Below are 19,181 nucleotides of genomic sequence, written 5' to 3'. Positions count from 1 at the left end.
TTTACAAATCTCCATCCTCTGAAATAATCCAGGGTTATTAGGTGTCTACCAGCAGTGAGTACAATCACAACACATTTGAGATTTCAATAATGAGACATCAGGCAGACAGGAGATTCTCCCAGTTTTTGGGAAATACTTTTTATTTCAATAGTAGCTGTGTCTGTATGTTTCTCAAAGATATAATTGGCATCATTATCAAGAATGTAAACAAAACACAGAATGATATGGATTCCTAGTAAAAAGGTGCCATTATCAAAATAAAGCAGAAAATTGTTTTTGCTCTGGAGGCTGCAAGTGTTAGTGACTATTATTCGTGACTTGGCTTCGTTCATGGCTTTGGCTGGATCTGTTCGAGTGGTAGCTGAAGCTGAGTTGGGTCTCTTAGACGTCTCAGATCCTCCTCCACCTGATACACAGAAAACAGCAGTCATACAGACCCAGTGATTAATTCAGGGAGATCTCCAGAAGGCAGTGGATTACAATTATTCCAGTGTCTTGAAACATTGAGTGTAAGAGTGCATTTCTCTTAAACAACTGCCATTTCATTTGAACTTGCTTTTAGTCCTGCAAGCAGTGTTACTTTGGTGATCCTCGGACTTTCCCTCTAGCGCCACAATGAGGAACACAATATTAATTATTGGATGAATAGTCTTAAAATTCCTGGCCTTGGGCATTCACTTAATTCCTGAAAGTCATGTCATGTACACTTCCTTGTAGAAAACAGATATCTTGGCTGGGTAAGACCTGGTTTATGCATGACAGAATTTATTATATATCTTGAGAAAAAAATCAAAAGCTTTCAAAATATTTCCATGTATAACACTATCTTTAATTTTTTCTCTTACATTTTTAGTATGGAAATAGTGGAATTGTAGCACATGCATAGTTTACGCTATTCTTCCTACATTTTTACGTGTCCAAAACGTGTTACAGAGGTAGCGTGTGGCTACAGATTTAGCTAATGTGAGATTTTAAAAAGTGATGCAGTCAACCAACCTGAGACAGTTCTTCCTTCAGTTCATTGTATTTTGTCACGTTGAATTTCTTCCTGCTGACCCCCTTATAAAAGTAATGCAGGAACTGTCTGTCTTTAACGTCTGGGTATACATAATCCTGAGGGAAAGAATAAAGTAGGATTGCTATTAATGTGGGGAGGAAAAACATATCTGCATTCATTTTGTGGAAATGCACTAATTTACTTTGATGATGAGAGTTAGATCACTGTTGTATTTATCTATTACATTTGAAACCACAGCCAGCAGCTAGCTAGGCAGTTAGCTTAGAATACAGACTGGAAACGGGGGAAGTCTGCAGTTATGGTAGGGTTAGGGTTAGGGTTAGGGTTAGGGTTGCAGTGTGGCACAGTGACTTCCTGGAGTCTTGTCGTCACGGTGATGTCATTCAGACCGAACCAGACTAGTTGTTTCCAGTCTTTATGCTAAGCTAAGCTAACTGCTGCTGGCTGTAGTTTCCATTTTAATGGACAGTGGTATCGATATTCTAACATCTAACTCTTGGCAAAAAAGTGAAGTATTTCCCAAAATGTCAAACTATTCATTTATATTAAAATCCACAACAGGAAGAGAACAAAGTTATTGTCTTGTGTCCCTGAGACTTGCCTGTTTGGTAAGGACATAATAGGCGAAGGCTCCAATGCTGGTGGCGTAGGTAATGAAGTAAGTGACAGGCTCTATGACGTCCCATGAATAGACCCACCAGGTGAGCCAGGCCAGAGCACCACCCTGCACAGATAACAAGGCCATGCCGGTCCAGACAACCCTGGAGGTGTGGAAGTTTGCTGTCTGGGACAGCTGTGCTTTCATCTGTCAGGCAGTAAAGGAGGGATGGGTTACCAGCCATTTCATATAACCATGTCCAACAAAACTAACAGGTCAGAGATGCCATCTGTCGCTTTCAAAACAGTACTAAAACAGACTATCACTGGGATGTAACAAGGGAGAAAGAGAGGTTTAATGGCATACAGATGTTGAGACATATCTACTACCTTCTCCAGAGGTGACAGCTCCTGTTTGAGGCTGTCCAGTCTCTCCAGCAGGTGCCTCTCTTTCAGCAGGTGGTGTTCAGGCAGGTGGAGCGCTGTGTGCAGCAGATGCACAACATGCTTCATGTCCTCCAGCTCCATGGCGTGCTCACTGGACGTACACACTGCAGCAGAGGACACAACAAGGTGGATGTGGATGAGAAAATTAGATGAAATGTGAGATGAGTCCTGCCTGGAGAGATAATAACTGTTATTTATCAGCAGGCCTACGTTGTAATTGCAAAGCAGACAAAATGAAGACCATTTATGACTGAACGATGGAAGGAAATGTTGTTTGTACCCTTTTCAGGAGAGAAGACATTATAAACTGCATCATTGATGACGAGCTGGAAGTCCTTGTCCAGCAGAGTGTCTATCAGCGTGGTGTTGGCTACGCGCTCTCCATCTGTCAGAAGAGGACAAAGGTCCGAATCCGTACTTTTACTGCAATAACTTCAACTTTATAGCCCAGCAAAAAAACACAAAAATATACATAATGAAATACTAGACTGGTGTATGCACACCTGCATACACCACATAAACTTCAGATAAATATTGCTTGAGAGGGAGTTAACCAAGTTCATCATTGCAAAACAATAGTTCTTGTCAAGGAATGAGACACATGGGGAAAAATAAAGAAGACTCCAATGTACCTCAGTTCTACAAAGTCTATTTCCTGAAATTAGCTAAATCTACCAGTCAACCTGCCTCAGTTTCGAGCGGCACTGTGCCTGTATGTGTTGCATTTGCATTGTAGTTGGACAAAAAACAAGTTTTTCCAGTCAGGGAAAGTGAGTCGCACTCCTTATTTACATTTCAGGAGCGTTGCATTATGGACCAACAAGGATAGCTAAAATACTGAGATATTTCAACATTTACAGTTAGCCACAACACCACCAACAGCAGTGGTTCCCAACCTGGAGTCCCAAGATAGATCAGGCGGTTCCCAACAAGATTAAAGGGAAGAGAAAGAAAATTATATATTTTTGTTACAGAAAGATATCTTTATTTTTTTTATACTTTTCTGAAATATTTGCTTTTTTGGTGAAATACTGAATACAAATTCAAATCTATGTAAGAAAAATCCCTCATGGTTGACTACCTCATAACTCACGTCCAGACTAAATGCATACTGCTCCTTTTCAAAGCCTGCCGCATTTATTACCCACAATGCAACCTGACTGCTGACAGTTTGGTCGGAGATTCGGGTGTGTTATGCTAGTAATGGCTAATGCGGCCTCGAGCCACCTTGCCTCAAGCAGAGATGAGTAGCGAGCTACCGACGTCTGGTAAACTCACTTGTAGTCTTCAGACCCAACTGACGCTGTCTGAAGACTTGAAGCAATTTATCAGACTCCACACAGCTCCCTTTTGAAGCCACAAATAGCTTTATACAACTTTTTGTTGTAGTTCACCTTTAACTTGTGTTGAATGGTCACAAGTAGACATTGCTTCATTTTAAGGTTTCACAAGCAAGAACAATTGGGAAACACTGACCAATTGTAATAAGAAATAATCACAGTTATTGGAAATGCAAGATACATTTCCCATAACTGTATTGAGGTTAAAATAAAAAGACAATTAATAACGTATCTCTCTATTATTCAAAGCTGATTAACCTTTTAAAACCTTTAGGGTGAATTTTAAAGCAATCTAGCAACAGTGGTGAAAGTAATGGTTCATGGTCTGGAAATGACATTCTGCGGGCATTGTGCCAAATACCTGCAACAGACAACCTGCCAAACCAGGTAGCAACAAAAATGATTAAACCCGCCTGACTAAACTTCAAGAATGTGATCGGCCTGGTGTGAGCATAGCTATCACATGTCGTGTCCTACCCTTGGAGAAAATGGAAGCAGTAGCTCCTGGGTCCTCTTTCTGCAGATCTGTGATCAGGTCTCCTACACTCATCAGCATGGGTCTGAGGAAGAACAGGCACTTCTCATTCCTGGAGGGCAACGGCACCTCCATAACCAAACGGCCATATTTGTACTTCAAGGACACATCTGCAACACAACAGGGGGGGGAATCTGTTTCATGCTATGTATCTTGTGTGCAAATCATCCAGTCACACAGACATATTTAATTTGTTAAAATGTTGTTTCCTTTACCCAGCAGGAGTGATTGTAAAGTCACAAACATGGGGGCAGCCATGCGACATACAGCAATATAGTTTCATGTGCATGCAGTAACTGTATATTACCACTGGAGGTTGGGAGAGTACTGTAGAAAAGAGCTTGGCAATTTCCAAGTAGAGGCGGTCTCTGTTGAACCTGAAAAAGAAAAGAAAGGAAAGAAAGAAAGAAAGAAGAGCATTACCAGTTGATTCAGTTTTTTTAAACTCATAGTACATCCCTCCTAAATATTATAGAAAGCTTTTGGAATATGGAGGGAATAAAACTGTTGCTGCCCTTTAACTTGTCTGGGAGAGAGATCTGGGTATAACATTTAATTACCAATGTCATAAAAGTGTTGTATGTTTGTATTCTGCACAAAGATTATATATTAGCAGACTATAAGTTGCTATCTACTTTTCCGGAATCACTGAACTTTCATAAATTTTTTCAGGACTGTATTGTACTCCTTGACAAAGGTCTTGTAAGCAAGCCACTCTATATCAGGTTGAACCCTCTCGTTTCTGTGTTGGGTAGGGTGGGAATGGAGACAGTTTGAAAGTGAATGTATCAAATGTCATTTATACACTGATCTGCATACTGCCAAATCAAAACCGCAAGTCATAAAAAAGTGCATCCCTCCCTTGGTAAACTGTCACATCAGCTGACATTGGAGAGTAAACAGAGCTTCCTGAAACGAAGGATCTGAGAAAAGCTCCACTCAAAAACAGGTTGCCAACAAACCACATCAATTGAGTTTTCAGAGCTTTGCTCTGAGAGTGCTTTTGCTTGTTTTCCTTTTTCTACTATAGCAATTACTGGCTTTTGAACTGCTTTTCACTCCCTTTCTAACTGGTGTGTAATCTGACCATCCGATACGCAGTACAGATTCTTGATAAAACCAGCTTCTTTTCGCTGATGCACAGCTTTTCATTTAGTTAATTAAATTTTAGGCTGCAGCCTTTAATGTTTAATGTAATGCCAGTGTGTCTAAATTAAAACGTACTATCACTCTGCAAGGCCTCAGGTCTCTCCCACACTCCTGATAATAGAGAGGGCATCCACAAAGAACATCTCATTATTCTAGTCAGCAGGAGCACGTCTGTCTGTACTTGACATTCTTTGGCAGTTTACATGCAAACTCATATTTCTACTCAATATTTAAAGCCACTGGGGTGTGCTACAAAGCATTTATTGCATGAAGCCATAAACACAAAGAACTTTACCGTGGACAGTCAGTAAAAAATATCAAACCAAACCAACACAAATGTACTAAATGTAATTGTAACAACAGCATTAATAACAATTATTATTTCCTCTACTAAAAGCACTAGTTGCCTGGGGTTCGAACACAGCATTTTGAACCTCAAGAACAGGTTCCTCCGCAGTATTTCCCATTTAGCTGAGACTCAAAAGGGTCCCACTTGAATACATCTTTCCTTAACTGACATCTAAGGTTGTGGCAGCCCCTCTCTCCCACCGCTTTGTCCTCCAACTGGGAGTTTGTTCAATCAATATCACATTAAAGAGAAACAAGGGAGCCGTCTTTTTCTACAGGCAGAGAAGGCAAACAAGTGTTGAGGCACAGTGATGGAGCAGAGGCCAGATGTGCAGGAGTCCCTTACACTCTACTGTTTAGGCGATGGGGCTTTAACAGGAAAAACAACATTCACATGCAACAATGAGTAACTGTCCACAAGACCAGAGGCTTATTTTCTGTGGTGACATGAACCATGAAGGCAACAACCTAAAATGCACTACAGTAGCTAGAACCAAGGGGAGAAAAAGACAGACACATTTAAAGGCTTGAAAAAGTTATTGTTATCTGGAGATCACATACAAAGTTTGTTGGCTTGCTAATGAAACTGTGCACCACACTGTGACGAAAAACACAATTTTATAAACACTCTGTGTCCCAAAAAGATAAAATAAAGTGATCCCAATGCGACCAGATTTAGCTGTTCAGCTTGTGTGAGATCTCCAGATGTTATTATACAGCTGAAAGCTGTCACAGAGCTTTACCACCTAAACATCAGTACACCGACTCTTCTTGGACATGGGAAAACGTGTTTTTAAGGGGTTTGTATGTATTCATTAACACTAGTGACACAAGCCATCCAAATGCATATAATCACACAAGCGCCACCATGCTTGTGTGATCCAGTGTAGATAGACAGATAGATAGATAGATAGATAGATAGACAGATAGATAGATAGATAGATAGATAGATAGATAGATAGATAGATAGATAGATAGATAGATAGACTTTATTAATCCCCAGAGGGAAATTGGGTCGTCATAGAAGCCAGGTACATTAAAATACAATAAAATACAATAGAATAAAAATCATGAGTTACCAAGAGTTGCTGAAAAGATTGTTTTATGTTTGACACATACAGTGCAGTATAAAGCAGGTAATATGGATAAAATCCCCAATCCCTCTATATGTATCATATGTGTTTTATATTTTGATATAATACATTTTCAAGAAAGTCCATTAAGAAACCATTTCTAACTATTTTCTGACCAGTAGAGCCAGGGGGTCACAACATAAATCTGAGAGGTGAAAGGATGATTATACAAATACAAATATGTATTTTTCTTAAATAAAATATTATTTCAGACTTTTCTTTATTAAAGGCTTCTAAAAATAAAAAAAACAATCCAAGAAGGAACAACCACAGCTCATAATTCACATCCACACTGCGGCCATAACCTGTAACAATCTATTGCAGAAATGGAATACATATAATTTATTTATAATTGTGTTTTCATTAGTGTGTGATCACCTGGAAATAAGAATCGTTATGCTTTTTACCATAGAAAGAGCCATTTTTTATCTACAGAGGGACAAATCAAACCCTGGCTCTAGATAGGCCTTTTGTAGTTTCTTCTAAACGCTTGGAAGGCAGGAAGTTACTCAGTTGGTTGTAATCTGCAACTTCACTGCTAGATGGCACTAGTTTCTACATACTGGTCCTTCAAGGGGCCGTAAGACAAAAAGGCTGGGAACCACTGGTCAACAACAGGAGAAGATTAAAGGGATAGCTGCCACGGTATGAATGGTATAGATATATAGTATCTTTGACTGTTTACAAATTTGTAATATCTCACCGTACCGGTTTACATAACCACGCTGTCCCTGAAAGAGTCTGCTTACTCTATGACTCCTCATAGTTAACCTCAGACAGCGAACACATTTCCAGTGTGTTAAACAGCCTGGAACAGCATTTTATAAGCCACCCCTTCTGCCGCAGCCATCACGCTTCATTAAACTGAGTGGTGTGGCCGCTGACTGCCAACACATACATCGGCTGCATGTGAAGAAAATGCCTACGCCATGTCCCTCTCATTAGCAAACACTTCATGTCAGAGAAGTTTAAAAACATTTGAGCTCACATTGCACATCGGCGCCCTGCTTATGTGAAAAGAGCAGATCTGGAGCGAAGCATCAAGGGCGAGGCTAGACTATTTGTCTCTTTACTGAGTGGGTGTGTGCATGTGCAAGATCATTGACCAGAATCAATTCAACAGCTGACTGACTCCAGGCAGTTTATATGCTATGTGCACACATACCAATCCCATTCTTAATCAACAGAATGTGGCTGCTGTGGCAGATAATGCAGCTTGAGAACTGTGTGGTGAATAACAGCCCATTCTCCAAGCCATGCTCCTTAAGCTGTGTTATTACAGTCTGTAGCACGCTGACTGCATTATAAATACTGACCCTTTTAGTTCCCTCACCTTACATGTGGTGGTTACAAATGCTCTTATGCAGCAGTAAAGAATAATTCAGCTACAATGTGCTGTATATATATTTATTTATGTGACAGGTGACCCCTAGAGTTGAGTTCTTGTAACAGTATGTGTGGAAAAAAAGCAGACGAGCCCCCTTCCCTCATTACACTCAATGACCAACGCATAAGGAGCAAGTGCAATAATGCATTTTATGTGCCTTGTGGGAATAATCTGGCTGCTGGTCAAAATGTCTAGAACCCACTGGCAAACAATACTGGGAATCCTTTGGTATTAACAACAGTGTCTACAGCCATGCTGGCAGCTCCATGAGGCTGTCTAATGTTAGCATGCTAACAACATGCTAACAATTACAGTCAACATACTGATGTTTACCAGATGATGTTTACAGTCTTAACCAAATTCACATGTTAGCATGCTAACATTTGGTAATTAACACTAAGCACAACGTATAACTAAAAGTACTATATAAATTAAACTTTTTAACTAAAGATAGCACTAATGTGATATTCAGGGAATCACCAAAGTTATTTCAATTTCAACTCTAGGAGCACGAATGTCTGTACCAGATTTCATGGCAATACATCTAATAGTCAGGCAAAAGAAAAAACTACACTACACATGACTTACCTTCATGTGAATTAAGATAAATCTAGGTCATACAGCTTTTTTGCTGTGAATAGTAATCGTAATTACTTTCACCTGCTGATTAGTCAGTATTTTTTTTACTGTTATATTGTACATGCAAGATGTGTGGTAGACAGAGAATTCAGGCTTCGCACCGTAGCAGTTCTAAATTAAAAAAATGTCCAGCCTCAGTGGCACATATGATCTATGGTTTCATTGCTGCTACTCCCATGCAAAGAAACAGATACACCCATAGATTATTACAATGGCATGTAACAGACTGCAGGTTAAACACCATACTGCCTGAACAAGTCCATACAGAACAAACACAAAAGTAACAGGCAACCACACCCATGCCATGTCACAATACACACACAGCCTGAAGAAGGGAGGGCCCACTCCTTCTACTTCACATGATGACTAATGTCACCATTTGCTTCACAATGTTTGTCTGCTTATCAAAACAAAACACACTTTCCAATTATACCACTAATTCATATTTCCAGTGCAGGCTGGTTGCTGTATATCCATTGTCCTTCACATATTTCGGGAGTCAATTTGGAGCTTCAGGGAACAATGCTGCACACCTGCTCCCCTTCACCAAACAATTTCCTCCAACTGCTCTTCCTCAAAACAATCAGCTGAAAGTATATTTACCCCTTAAGCTATGCATTTCTAATTCATGCCATGCCAATAGGGAGGGAGGAGAACGGGAAGATCTGGAGTGAAAACTGTGCAATATGGAGACAACCTGCCATGTCCCTCCTCTGCAGTGAAGCAGGCCAGGGCTTCCTGCTCGAGCAGTGAACAGGGTTATCACGGTGACAAGCAGTCGCATTTTCCCCAAAGTCTCCCAGCAGGTCACTCCATTATAAATTCTGTCACAACTGAGCTATGGCCTGTTGCATCTAGACTTCCTGAAGGTATCTCCTCCCACTCTCGTCAAGGGTTCAATACCACTAAGCAAAAGGAAAGTAAATTTTCAGACACACACACACACACACGATTGTAATGTGATGACTTACAGTATCTCGAAGGCATGACTTGAAGCAGGCAGAAAGAAAAATGTGTGAGAGTGATAAACAGCCTAAAGACTGGGGTGAAAAATGAAGGCTGCCAAGAGGAGAAAATGAACTAGTCCCTGTTGCCATCATGAGTAAGAACAGCCAGCACTGTACCATGAAAAAGATTTGCATTGAAGCATTTGTCTTCTGTTATCCAGTTAAGGATCCGGTCAGGTAAGGAGGATGGGGGCAGAGCAGTGGGATGGAGAAGGCATGCAGATGGAAAGACGAGGTTTGTGTTTTTCTAGTGCCTTTAAAATGTTTGGTAATAGTGGAAATCATACTGTAAAACATACTGTAAAAAATGTGTTAAAATAAAAAATAAAAATTCATTAGAGGGATAAAAAAACAAAATGAATAAAACTTAAAAAACATGGATACTCCAAATGAAATGCATGCTAGGAATGTAAGGATGCAGATCCAACAAGGAGAGCTTTTCAGTTCCTGGAAACTCTCCAGATAGTTATTCTGCCATGAGAAGACAGGGAAAATAACTTTTATATATTTATACTACTTATAAGAGTAGTAATTTTGTTCTTACAGCTAATCACCACTCAGCCCAAATTACTATATTTATTACTGGCTCATGACAACACATTAAGATACGCCTAGTTTATACACCGAGTTTAAACAGTTCTGTAGCAAACAGTTCTTTACCTCGCAGCCTAGTGTAACACAATGGAGCTGAATACTGAAGAGGTAGACAAAAAGGGTGGCACTGAGGAATTCATGTGGTGTTTGCAAAGGTCCAGAACAGTCAGATTTAAAGGAGACAATTGAAAAGGAGCAAAACTATTCCAAGGCCAAAAACAAAAAAACAAACAACTTCCCGAAATAAAATGCAGATCTGCCACAAAAACTTTGCCTTTTGCCAACTTGAGTGAGTCATATTTCCCCTTGGGCCACACATAGCCAAGCAATGCATCATCACAAGGTCACGCCCAGGACTAGAAGCACACTGGATGATAACCAGTCTGTTGGATTAAAAACTACCATGAACATACTTAGTACTTAGACTCTCAGTAAGTCTGAGGTTAAGGAAATAAATGCACTTTGTTTCACTGTTCAGACTCTCTAGGATTCCTGCGTCCAATGAACACATCATCATGCAATATAGTGCCATGAACCTCAATGATTTTGTTTTGGGATTGTTATCACAAAACCTTCTCTCAATGGGGTCCATCATTATCACCCATCCATTAATATCATAGTGGTAACTGATAAGTTTTAATTTGAAGGATTCAGTAATGCCTTATTGATCTCACATTGTCCAGCATGTTTTGTTGACAAGACATAACACAGACCACTCCATCAAATGACTTATTTATGGCTCTCCTTTAACCACAAGGACTTTGATTGTAATTTTACTGTCTATGCACATTTCTGCGAAGAATCAATAATGACTTGGCTCAAGCAGATTGTCAGTGTAAGATTTATAGCCTGTGCAAAATAAAAGATATTCAAATACGTCTAGGTGTCTAGCAAAATGCAGGCAACACATTTATCTTCTATAAAAATATTTTGATAGCGTAACCATTTTGCAGTTTTGAGAAAGACTGAAAACAATGACCCCCATTTATACCTGGCGTAACCCTGCGATCTGTATCTTGATACGAGTAGAGTTAGTGGAAGTATTTTGCTGTTTAATGGTTTTGGTTTTACTTTAAAACCATTATCAGGAGCTGGTAAATCAACAGCTGATGAACACCATTTGTTCCAGCTTTGGTGAGTTGTATCAGTTAGGCTTAATGATGTCACCCTTTAACATCCAATATTTTCCACATCATCTCCTTGTATCTAGTAACATCATCTGTTTAAAGACACCTAATCAGAGGTCACTGCATTAACATCCGGACTGGAACAATTAAGTGTTCTCTTGTTATCTAAAAAAGCAATTTGCGGACTGACTTGTGGAAATAAAAGTGTAAAATAGGCAAGCATGGAGTGTCCCAGGTCAAGGGAAGCAGCTGTATTGACTCTATTTATTTCTCATATTCAGAGGAAGAGCGTATCTGTAGCTGTTTTGCCAGTCCTGCATGAGACAGGAGGAAAAATAAATTGTATTGACTGCATTTACACCTGGCTAAGATCTAATTACACTGGGAGCCAGACCACCTCGAGAGGTATTCTGTCTGATACCACTCTAATTGTAATGGGTTCTGCATGAATGTACACCTTGAAGTAACGTGCATTTATTTCCCTTATCCAGATTAGAGATCCAGATACAGATTGCAAGCATATTCAGCATTTTTCATCTTTACTGGACAGTTGAAGCACAAGGGGGGAGGGGTGTGACATGAAACAAAAGGCCCCAGCTGGGATGAAACTGGGGATGTTGTGTTATAGGGTATGCTTCTTAACTACCAGACGTCTCAGATTACATGCTCTGTTGAGGAATTTTCCATACTGATCCGCACCGGTCCCGAGTTCTACAGGGTGAAACACAAGTCTGAAAAAATTCCCTATGGGTGATGTCCACGTGCTTCTTTCAGGAGTTCATTCTATTTCTGTGGATGCTACTCTAATGAAGAACAGTTGTATGCCTGGCAGGAACCGTCTCGATACTGAGGAACAGGCAGTCTGGCTTGCTGGAATGATACCTCTTCCATCTTACAGTATAGTGCCAGTCCAGACGATGAAAGTTGCAAGACAGCAAATGGACAGCCAGCTGTCAGGCCATAATGTCAACCCCTTTGGTGACAAAGTGATGCTTGTGTCTGCCGTCTTGATGTTTATGGTTTTTGTAGAATAGCATAAATTTGCCTCTATTTCAGACACAAACCCTTTCTCCTGATTTGTTCCTGTATGATGTGGAAACCCTGCTTGTGCATGCTTTACTTTCACAATTTGCAGTGTTGTCACTCACTCCATACTTAAAGGAACATACGTTAAGTTTTGATGGATTGGCTGGTTTGCAATCACACACAGAGTCAAATGAAGTAATCAATCATCTCTGTGAAGCCAGAGCAAAGGTTCAGTGTGTTGGGAGTACGTTTAACTTGCTAAGCACAAAACCTGGGCGCAGAGGGGAACTGCTACCCCACCTCTGTCAGAAGTGGAAAAAATAAGTCAGGTAGTCACCAATATGGGTGGGACAATATAGCATGTTATCTCGTATAGGGATACTTACCACTCAGGTAAGTTTATTGTGGTGAATTTTCATTACCAGGATAATATCATAAATTGCAATTACATTGGCCAGGATAATGTTGACATGAAATTTTCATATTGTCCTATCCTTGTCACCAACACCTCCAGGAGTCCAGGTTCTTTTAAGAGCAGAGTGCACAAACCTTGCAACTCACCATGAAAACAGGACTTTTAGTATCATGTGTGCAGTCATTTTGCCAAGAGATTTGCAGAAAGCGACTCAATATGACTGCTCCTAGGACTGGCATCTTGTTTTAGGAGATAATGCATATGCTGAATACACAGGAGATGAGTTTGTAAATAAGAAAGTTTTGGACATGCTGAAAGGCATTCTTCACTTCTGATTGAACTACAGTAGTAGTTCCCCGATTCTTCGTTCTTCCTGAACCTTTCAATACTGCATGCACGGAGATGAAACTGTTATGGATCCTCCTATCTGACTGAAAAATGCAAATAAATTTACTTTGCAAAATGTCATACTGCTCCTGTTACATGTTACTGTAAATACAGGCTGCTGCAGAACAAACTCAATATCACTTATCTTCATTGAGAGTGCTGCAGGTCAAACTTTTCTCAGCACCACTGAACTGCTTAGCAGGGTTTCAAGCTCCATCCGTTATGTTCACTTGTAAAGCATTCCAGTTCTGACTGTAGAAAGGAAACTAATTATCTGACAGCACCATCACTTACTGACATAAAAGCCAAATCCCCAAAGCTTCTCTCATAAAAGCGAAATCGCTGCCTTGATAAAAATTCTCCCAGGAGCAAACTTTTCCTGACGAAAAATTACGGCAGATGTCAGAGTGTTTGTTAGAGGTTTTATTTCCTGTGCACTCTTAATGGGCAACGGCTCATTTTACATTTTGGTAAACAAATTGTGACAAAAATGACACTTTCCAAGACTACCCCACAAGAGAACATACCTCAGGTCTGAACAGCACTGTTGATTGCTCACACAGGTCGACGCTCACTTCACGTTTGCTCCCACTGACTATAGTTGTTTGTAGTTGCTGTTACACAGGGCTTTAGAACCAATTAATTAGCCAGACTCTGTGGTATTCCATTTTCTAACCCACAACCTCTGGAGTCCCAGTCTATTTCACTGGCTAATACTGCTTCCTAGAATATATATATTCACTTTCTCTATTATTTATTAGAAAAACAATTTCCTAAAAAAACTGACAACTTGCTCTCTGGATACCTAACACTGGTTTTGTATGCAGCAGTAATTCTCTGTCTGGAGCAGCCCCTCCTTTAAGAAACCCAGTCTTGACCTGAGAGTGATACTTTTTATTCAATATCTAAATCTCACATTTAGGGAGGGAAGTAATTTTTTTGCTGGCTAAGGAAATTACACAGCACTGAATTAGCCACATAAAATCGATCTTTTGACTATCAAACATTCACCCAGTTTGTATGCTGTAGGCGGGGCATCCTGGTGGCCGATGGGTTAAAGACGCCGACTATGTAACTGCAGGGACCCTTGTTGCCTGTATTTAAGCAGGTAAAATACACTGCTTCTCTTTAGGGCTTCAAAGAGGGCGATAGCACAGCATGGAAGTAGTGACCTTAACCTTGTTTGTGGCTGCCTTCAATGTGTCTTTAGCTTTAAGAGAGGTTTGCTGTACAAACACTTTTCTTACAGTATGTCATTGGAAAAGAGGAAAAACTGCAGCTCCAACGTTATATATGGTTCAGTCTAAAAATAGAACTCATCTTAGTCATTCTGGGATGCAGGAGTGACTCATGTCAGCATGCCCATCTAACAGAAAGAATGGCTAATCCCACAAACTGTATGTCACTATTCACTCACTACTGACACTATCATGGCGTGCAGCTGTACAGTATGCTCTGTTTCTTCCTGCACTGGTAGAGATGTGAGGCGTCCACTTGGGATCTGCTTGCTTACGACTTAGCTGACCTCTGCAATTTTTTTTGCAATGGATGATGAAATGGATAATAAAAGATACAGGTCATTTAAACTGGCCATGTTAACAGCTTATAAATAAACCTGTGAGTAGAGCCAGACCACAAAAACCTCTTGCTTATGCTCTGATGCAACGTGGGGTTTCGCTTTATGCCACATTTCCCCTCAAAACTATATGCATTTAATGATTTGTGCACCTTTGACTATGGCAGACAAGCACCTGATGATGCCCAATACTGACAGACGATACAAGATATTGACCCCTATGCTGAACATACTGCAGGCTGCAGAGGACAGCAACGTTAGTGATTTCTTGGAGATTGTGTAGGGCAAAGCAAGTCTCTAGTTAAAGTTTAGAAGTATATTTAGCAGCCAGAATGGGTTTTTCGCACAGGACTAATCAAATAAGCACTGCTGTAGTGATGAGATAAGGTGCAGTATTGATCAGTCATAAGCACTTCTCAAAGCTGATCAGTCATGTAGACCTGTTAATACCATCTAAATCCCTGTAGAGCTAGGTAATGTGCTTGAATTATTTATTTGTTTGTTCTGTAAGTCCTGCATGAAAATTACAGGGCACAGAAACATAAGAGCAGGCAATGACGGAGGCCTTTTCACTCCACAGCCATAAAAACCTCCATTAAGAGGAAATGTGGAAAAATGGATCATATCCAAGCACCCTGAACGAGTGAAAATAAACATGTTCTTTCTTAAGTTTATATCTCATTTTAGATTGGTCAAGAAAATAGGCAAGAAGAAATCCCTTTATCTGAACAGTGCTCGGGATTGACTAAAGTTAACTTAGTTAGCTATTCAACCCGTCCACAGTGTACCAAAGTACACAGTGTTGTGCTCATAAAGGAGGAAACCCAGTTCATCAACTGTGTTAACATACATCCTGGCAGACTTACATAGATAGCCTAGTTGTACGGTGGTGTAACGTTAGCCGAATTAAAGCAAATAGCTAAAAGAATCATTTACCTGGTGAAGAAATGCAACCGGACGGGTAGTTTTGAGACCGCGGTGAATTGGCTGAACACTTCCCAAAAGTCTCGCCGTAACTTTGCCGACCATCCGCACCGAAGCCATCGTCAGCCGTTAACCGTGTTAGCTTTGCTGTTGGGGCATACCGGGTACAAATACCTCCACAAATGTGTGCCTCGGTGCAACGGTGTTCCGGTTCAAAAACGAGCTGTAGTCTGTGCAAATAACAACAGATGAGTTGGTAGCTACGGGACAGAGGGAGGGAACAGCCCAGCCTGAGCTGCGTACCATTTCCTACTAACAATACACGGTCCGTGCCAGACTCGATTCCTTTGCCCTCTGTGTGTGTGTGTGTGGTGGGTGGTTGTGGGTTTTTTTAAGTCGTTGTTCTGTTTCGCATGAAGCAGCCAGCAGGGAGCAACTAAACCCGACCAGAGGGTGTGAGCTCACATTGCATCCGACACAACGTCCCGAACAGGGTAGCAGGCTAAAGGTGGGCTAATCGGCGAAGACAGCAGCACAAGGGCTAATACACATGCACTGGGTCTGTTGTCAAACTGAGGCTCGAGGACCCCTCAGAGGTCCTGGACTCTAATGCCCCAGGACCTGTTGCAAATATCACCCCCTCTTCCGTCTTGCCTTCAAGATGGGTAGGTCTGACACCTGAAAAGATTACCTTCTGAACACTGTTGTTGTAGTGTTTAAACATGGTAAAGTTAATAAATAAATAAACAAACAATGTTAACAGTTAGCTTTAGCTTTCAGTGGAAGCGCTCCAAGGAGCAGGGAAGACATTCATTCTGCCATTTTGTATTCTACTTTCATGTTTGAAGTAAGTTTCACTTTTGGCACTTAAAGGTGCAGCATGTAGGATTCAGTGGCATCTATCCACAGCCAGTGTTTGGTTTGTCCCGGGGTTTGATTTTGTAGAATTTCTCTCTGCACCGACTGCTTGCTTTCTATTGGATGTAGGACGTGCTAAAAACCAATGCATCCTCTCAGTAGTGGAGAGCTACATGGAATAGGATACTGTGCACCAGTGTTTAGTAGACCATCAAATAACAACACCTACTTTCACATGATACCAAAATAGGTGGAATTGTATTGTCAGTGATGGGTCTCTGTCATTGGTCATATTTTTGGCTATTGAAACTTTGTTGCAATATTGCATGGCAGTTTGGGTTGTTGCAATCTACCTGATACAGTTGTTGCAAATAGTGGGCGTGTGTCTGTGTGTGTGTGTGTGTGTGTGTGTGTGTGTGTGTGTGTGTTTGTGTGTGTGTGATAAAGTGTGTGTCAAAGTTTTTGACCAGGTTATGAGCTATGAAGTATCTCTATGTTTCTCTCCCTCTCTCATGGAAATTGCACCTGTTTGGCTAATGTTATGAACGTTATTTATTTTAGAGACCCCCACAAAACTCAAAGGTTATAACTTGAACCCTGGTTCTTCCCTTCTGGGCTACTGTAGAAACATGGCAGTTCAACATAGCGGACTCAATGGAAGGCAACCTGCAGCATCTGTTGATAAAAACTGCTCATTCTAAGGTAACAAAAACATAACAATTCTCATTTTCAGGTCAATATACACTAATGAAGAAATACCTACAATGTCTTTGCCTGCGGGGAAACCTACATTTAAGTCAAGTTTATTTTTGTGCCCAGCTTTTCAGAAACAGAACTATTAACATGGCCTCATAGTTGTCTTATTCACAGTAATTGTTTTTCCCTGTGGGATCTAAACCTGACGTTTTTGAAGCTGAATATGATCTTGCAGGACGCAAAAAACTTAAAACTAAAACGAGGAGAGAGAAAGAGTCATACTTTCCTCGACTGTCAGAAGAACTAGGCTGACCTTACATAATGAACGATTTAAATTATCACATCGCCCACAATTAGTCTGAATGAAAATAGTTCAGTTTGTTGGCATAGAGCTTCTGTGATTGCGTCATTACATTTAATCAGTCTGATTGATGACTTGAGTTTTTACCAGAAGCAAACCCTTCCCTGATTCATGGGTATGGATTTGCCAAACTAATCAATTAACCCTCAGCTGTGCGGTCAATAACGGAATAATTGTCTCATGGCTTTCATCTCAAAGTATGATTGGTCATCGTGTGGTGGAAAAAAATTCCAGTCTGGAGATCAAACTTAGGATACTATTGATTCTGGTGACTGCAGTCTGCACATTAATATTTAAGCGTTTTATAGATAAGCTGTGCACTTGGCAAGCTCAACAGACCATGATACGTGATGGTCTTGGACATTCAACACGCTCTTGAAAATGATGTCTCACTTTCTACCCTTCATTGTGTCTACTTTGGTGAACATTTGTGTAGCTTTGCATCATCTGTACAACATACTGCAATAAGATCTATTGGCATATGATACGCTGTGATGGGAAGTAACTGCTTATGGACCTTTTGTTTATGTTAATCCCCATAAGGGCCCTAAAGCGGCATGCTTCCTAGACTCAAATGAGTTGTAACACAATGAACGGATGCAAATTGAGACATTACTTTTTTATCTCTGAACCTCTGAGAGTAAAAAAAAATATGTCTTCTAGTGAAATATATTTGATATAAAGGAGAGTGAAAGCAATTGCTCATTTGTTGGACTTCTTTTCCTTATGCCATACCCTACACAGCAGTACACTGAATCCTGCAGATTGGGGAAAGTCATCAATACTCCCCAAGAGAGGGATGACAGAAGGACTGCAAGCAATCAATATGCTTTTGGCAAGGTGGTCGATTTTTATCCTTTTGAGACTAACCAATTTCTAAAAATTTACAGAAATCGACATTTTTACAGAGAAACTATAGAAAGAAAATATTACCTCATAATACAAAATAATAGTATTAACGAGCATCAGTCATCATGTGCAAGCTTTCATTGACAGACACACTAATGAAACTGCAGACAAAATCTGACGAGTTATTGTTCTTTTTTCTTGTCAGCCATTGTCCATCACCCGCTGCTAGATTTATTTTCTCATATTGGCCACAAGCTGACTGAGTAAGACTGCATTCAGCTCTCCTGCTGAATGAAGTTATTTATGGGAAGTGTGCCAAATTTCATTTTCATCTGAGTTGGCTACTGTGCTTTAGGCCACCGAGAGAAGCTGCACTTTAATAATAAAATCTGCTTTGCACAGATATTTGTCTGCAAGTTAATTATTGAATAGCAAGGTGATGCATGCAGTAATTCTATATTTGTGAACACAAAACTCAAATTAAACTAAAATAAAATTAAATCACCATCTGTTTTTGCTGTAGACTTCAATGTATTTTTCTTATTTATGTTTTAAATCTAAATTGTTTATTGATTAAGAATAAAAAAGAAACTTATTTCATACTTCATAGAAGATTCTGGATAGTGTACTATACACTATTGTATATAATTTAACTTTCATGAGGTTTTTATAGTACATTATTTGTTCCACTGGTCTACATTACATTGCTGATTGGATGGCTCTTTACAAGCAGTAATATGGATTGAAAGAACCTGCTCTAGTATGTGG

At 40.1% G+C, this 19,181-nt stretch overlaps 1 protein-coding gene across 1 annotated transcript; it reads right to left on the bottom strand.

Moving 5' to 3' along the window:
* Nucleotides 1–108: 108 nt before the first annotated feature.
* LOC127355416 (calcium uniporter regulatory subunit MCUb, mitochondrial) lies at nucleotides 109–16,026 on the bottom strand. The gene is made up of 8 exons (XM_051386260.1): nucleotides 15,662–16,026; nucleotides 4,245–4,314; nucleotides 3,880–4,047; nucleotides 2,343–2,447; nucleotides 2,006–2,166; nucleotides 1,620–1,823; nucleotides 997–1,113; nucleotides 109–406 (listed from the first exon to the last, which is right to left on the bottom strand). The coding sequence occupies exons 1-8, from the start codon at nucleotides 15,767–15,769 to the stop codon at nucleotides 329–331; spliced, it is 1,011 nt and encodes a 336-aa protein (XP_051242220.1). The 5' UTR covers nucleotides 15,770–16,026; the 3' UTR covers nucleotides 109–328.
* Between the last annotated feature and the right edge of the window lie 3,155 nt (nucleotides 16,027–19,181).

The sequence above is a fragment of the Dicentrarchus labrax genome, unplaced genomic scaffold, assembly GCF_905237075.1.
Source record: "Dicentrarchus labrax unplaced genomic scaffold, dlabrax2021, whole genome shotgun sequence".
NCBI classification, from domain to species: Eukaryota; Metazoa; Chordata; class Actinopteri; family Moronidae; genus Dicentrarchus; species Dicentrarchus labrax.
This window is presented reverse-complemented; position numbering and strand designations above follow the sequence as displayed.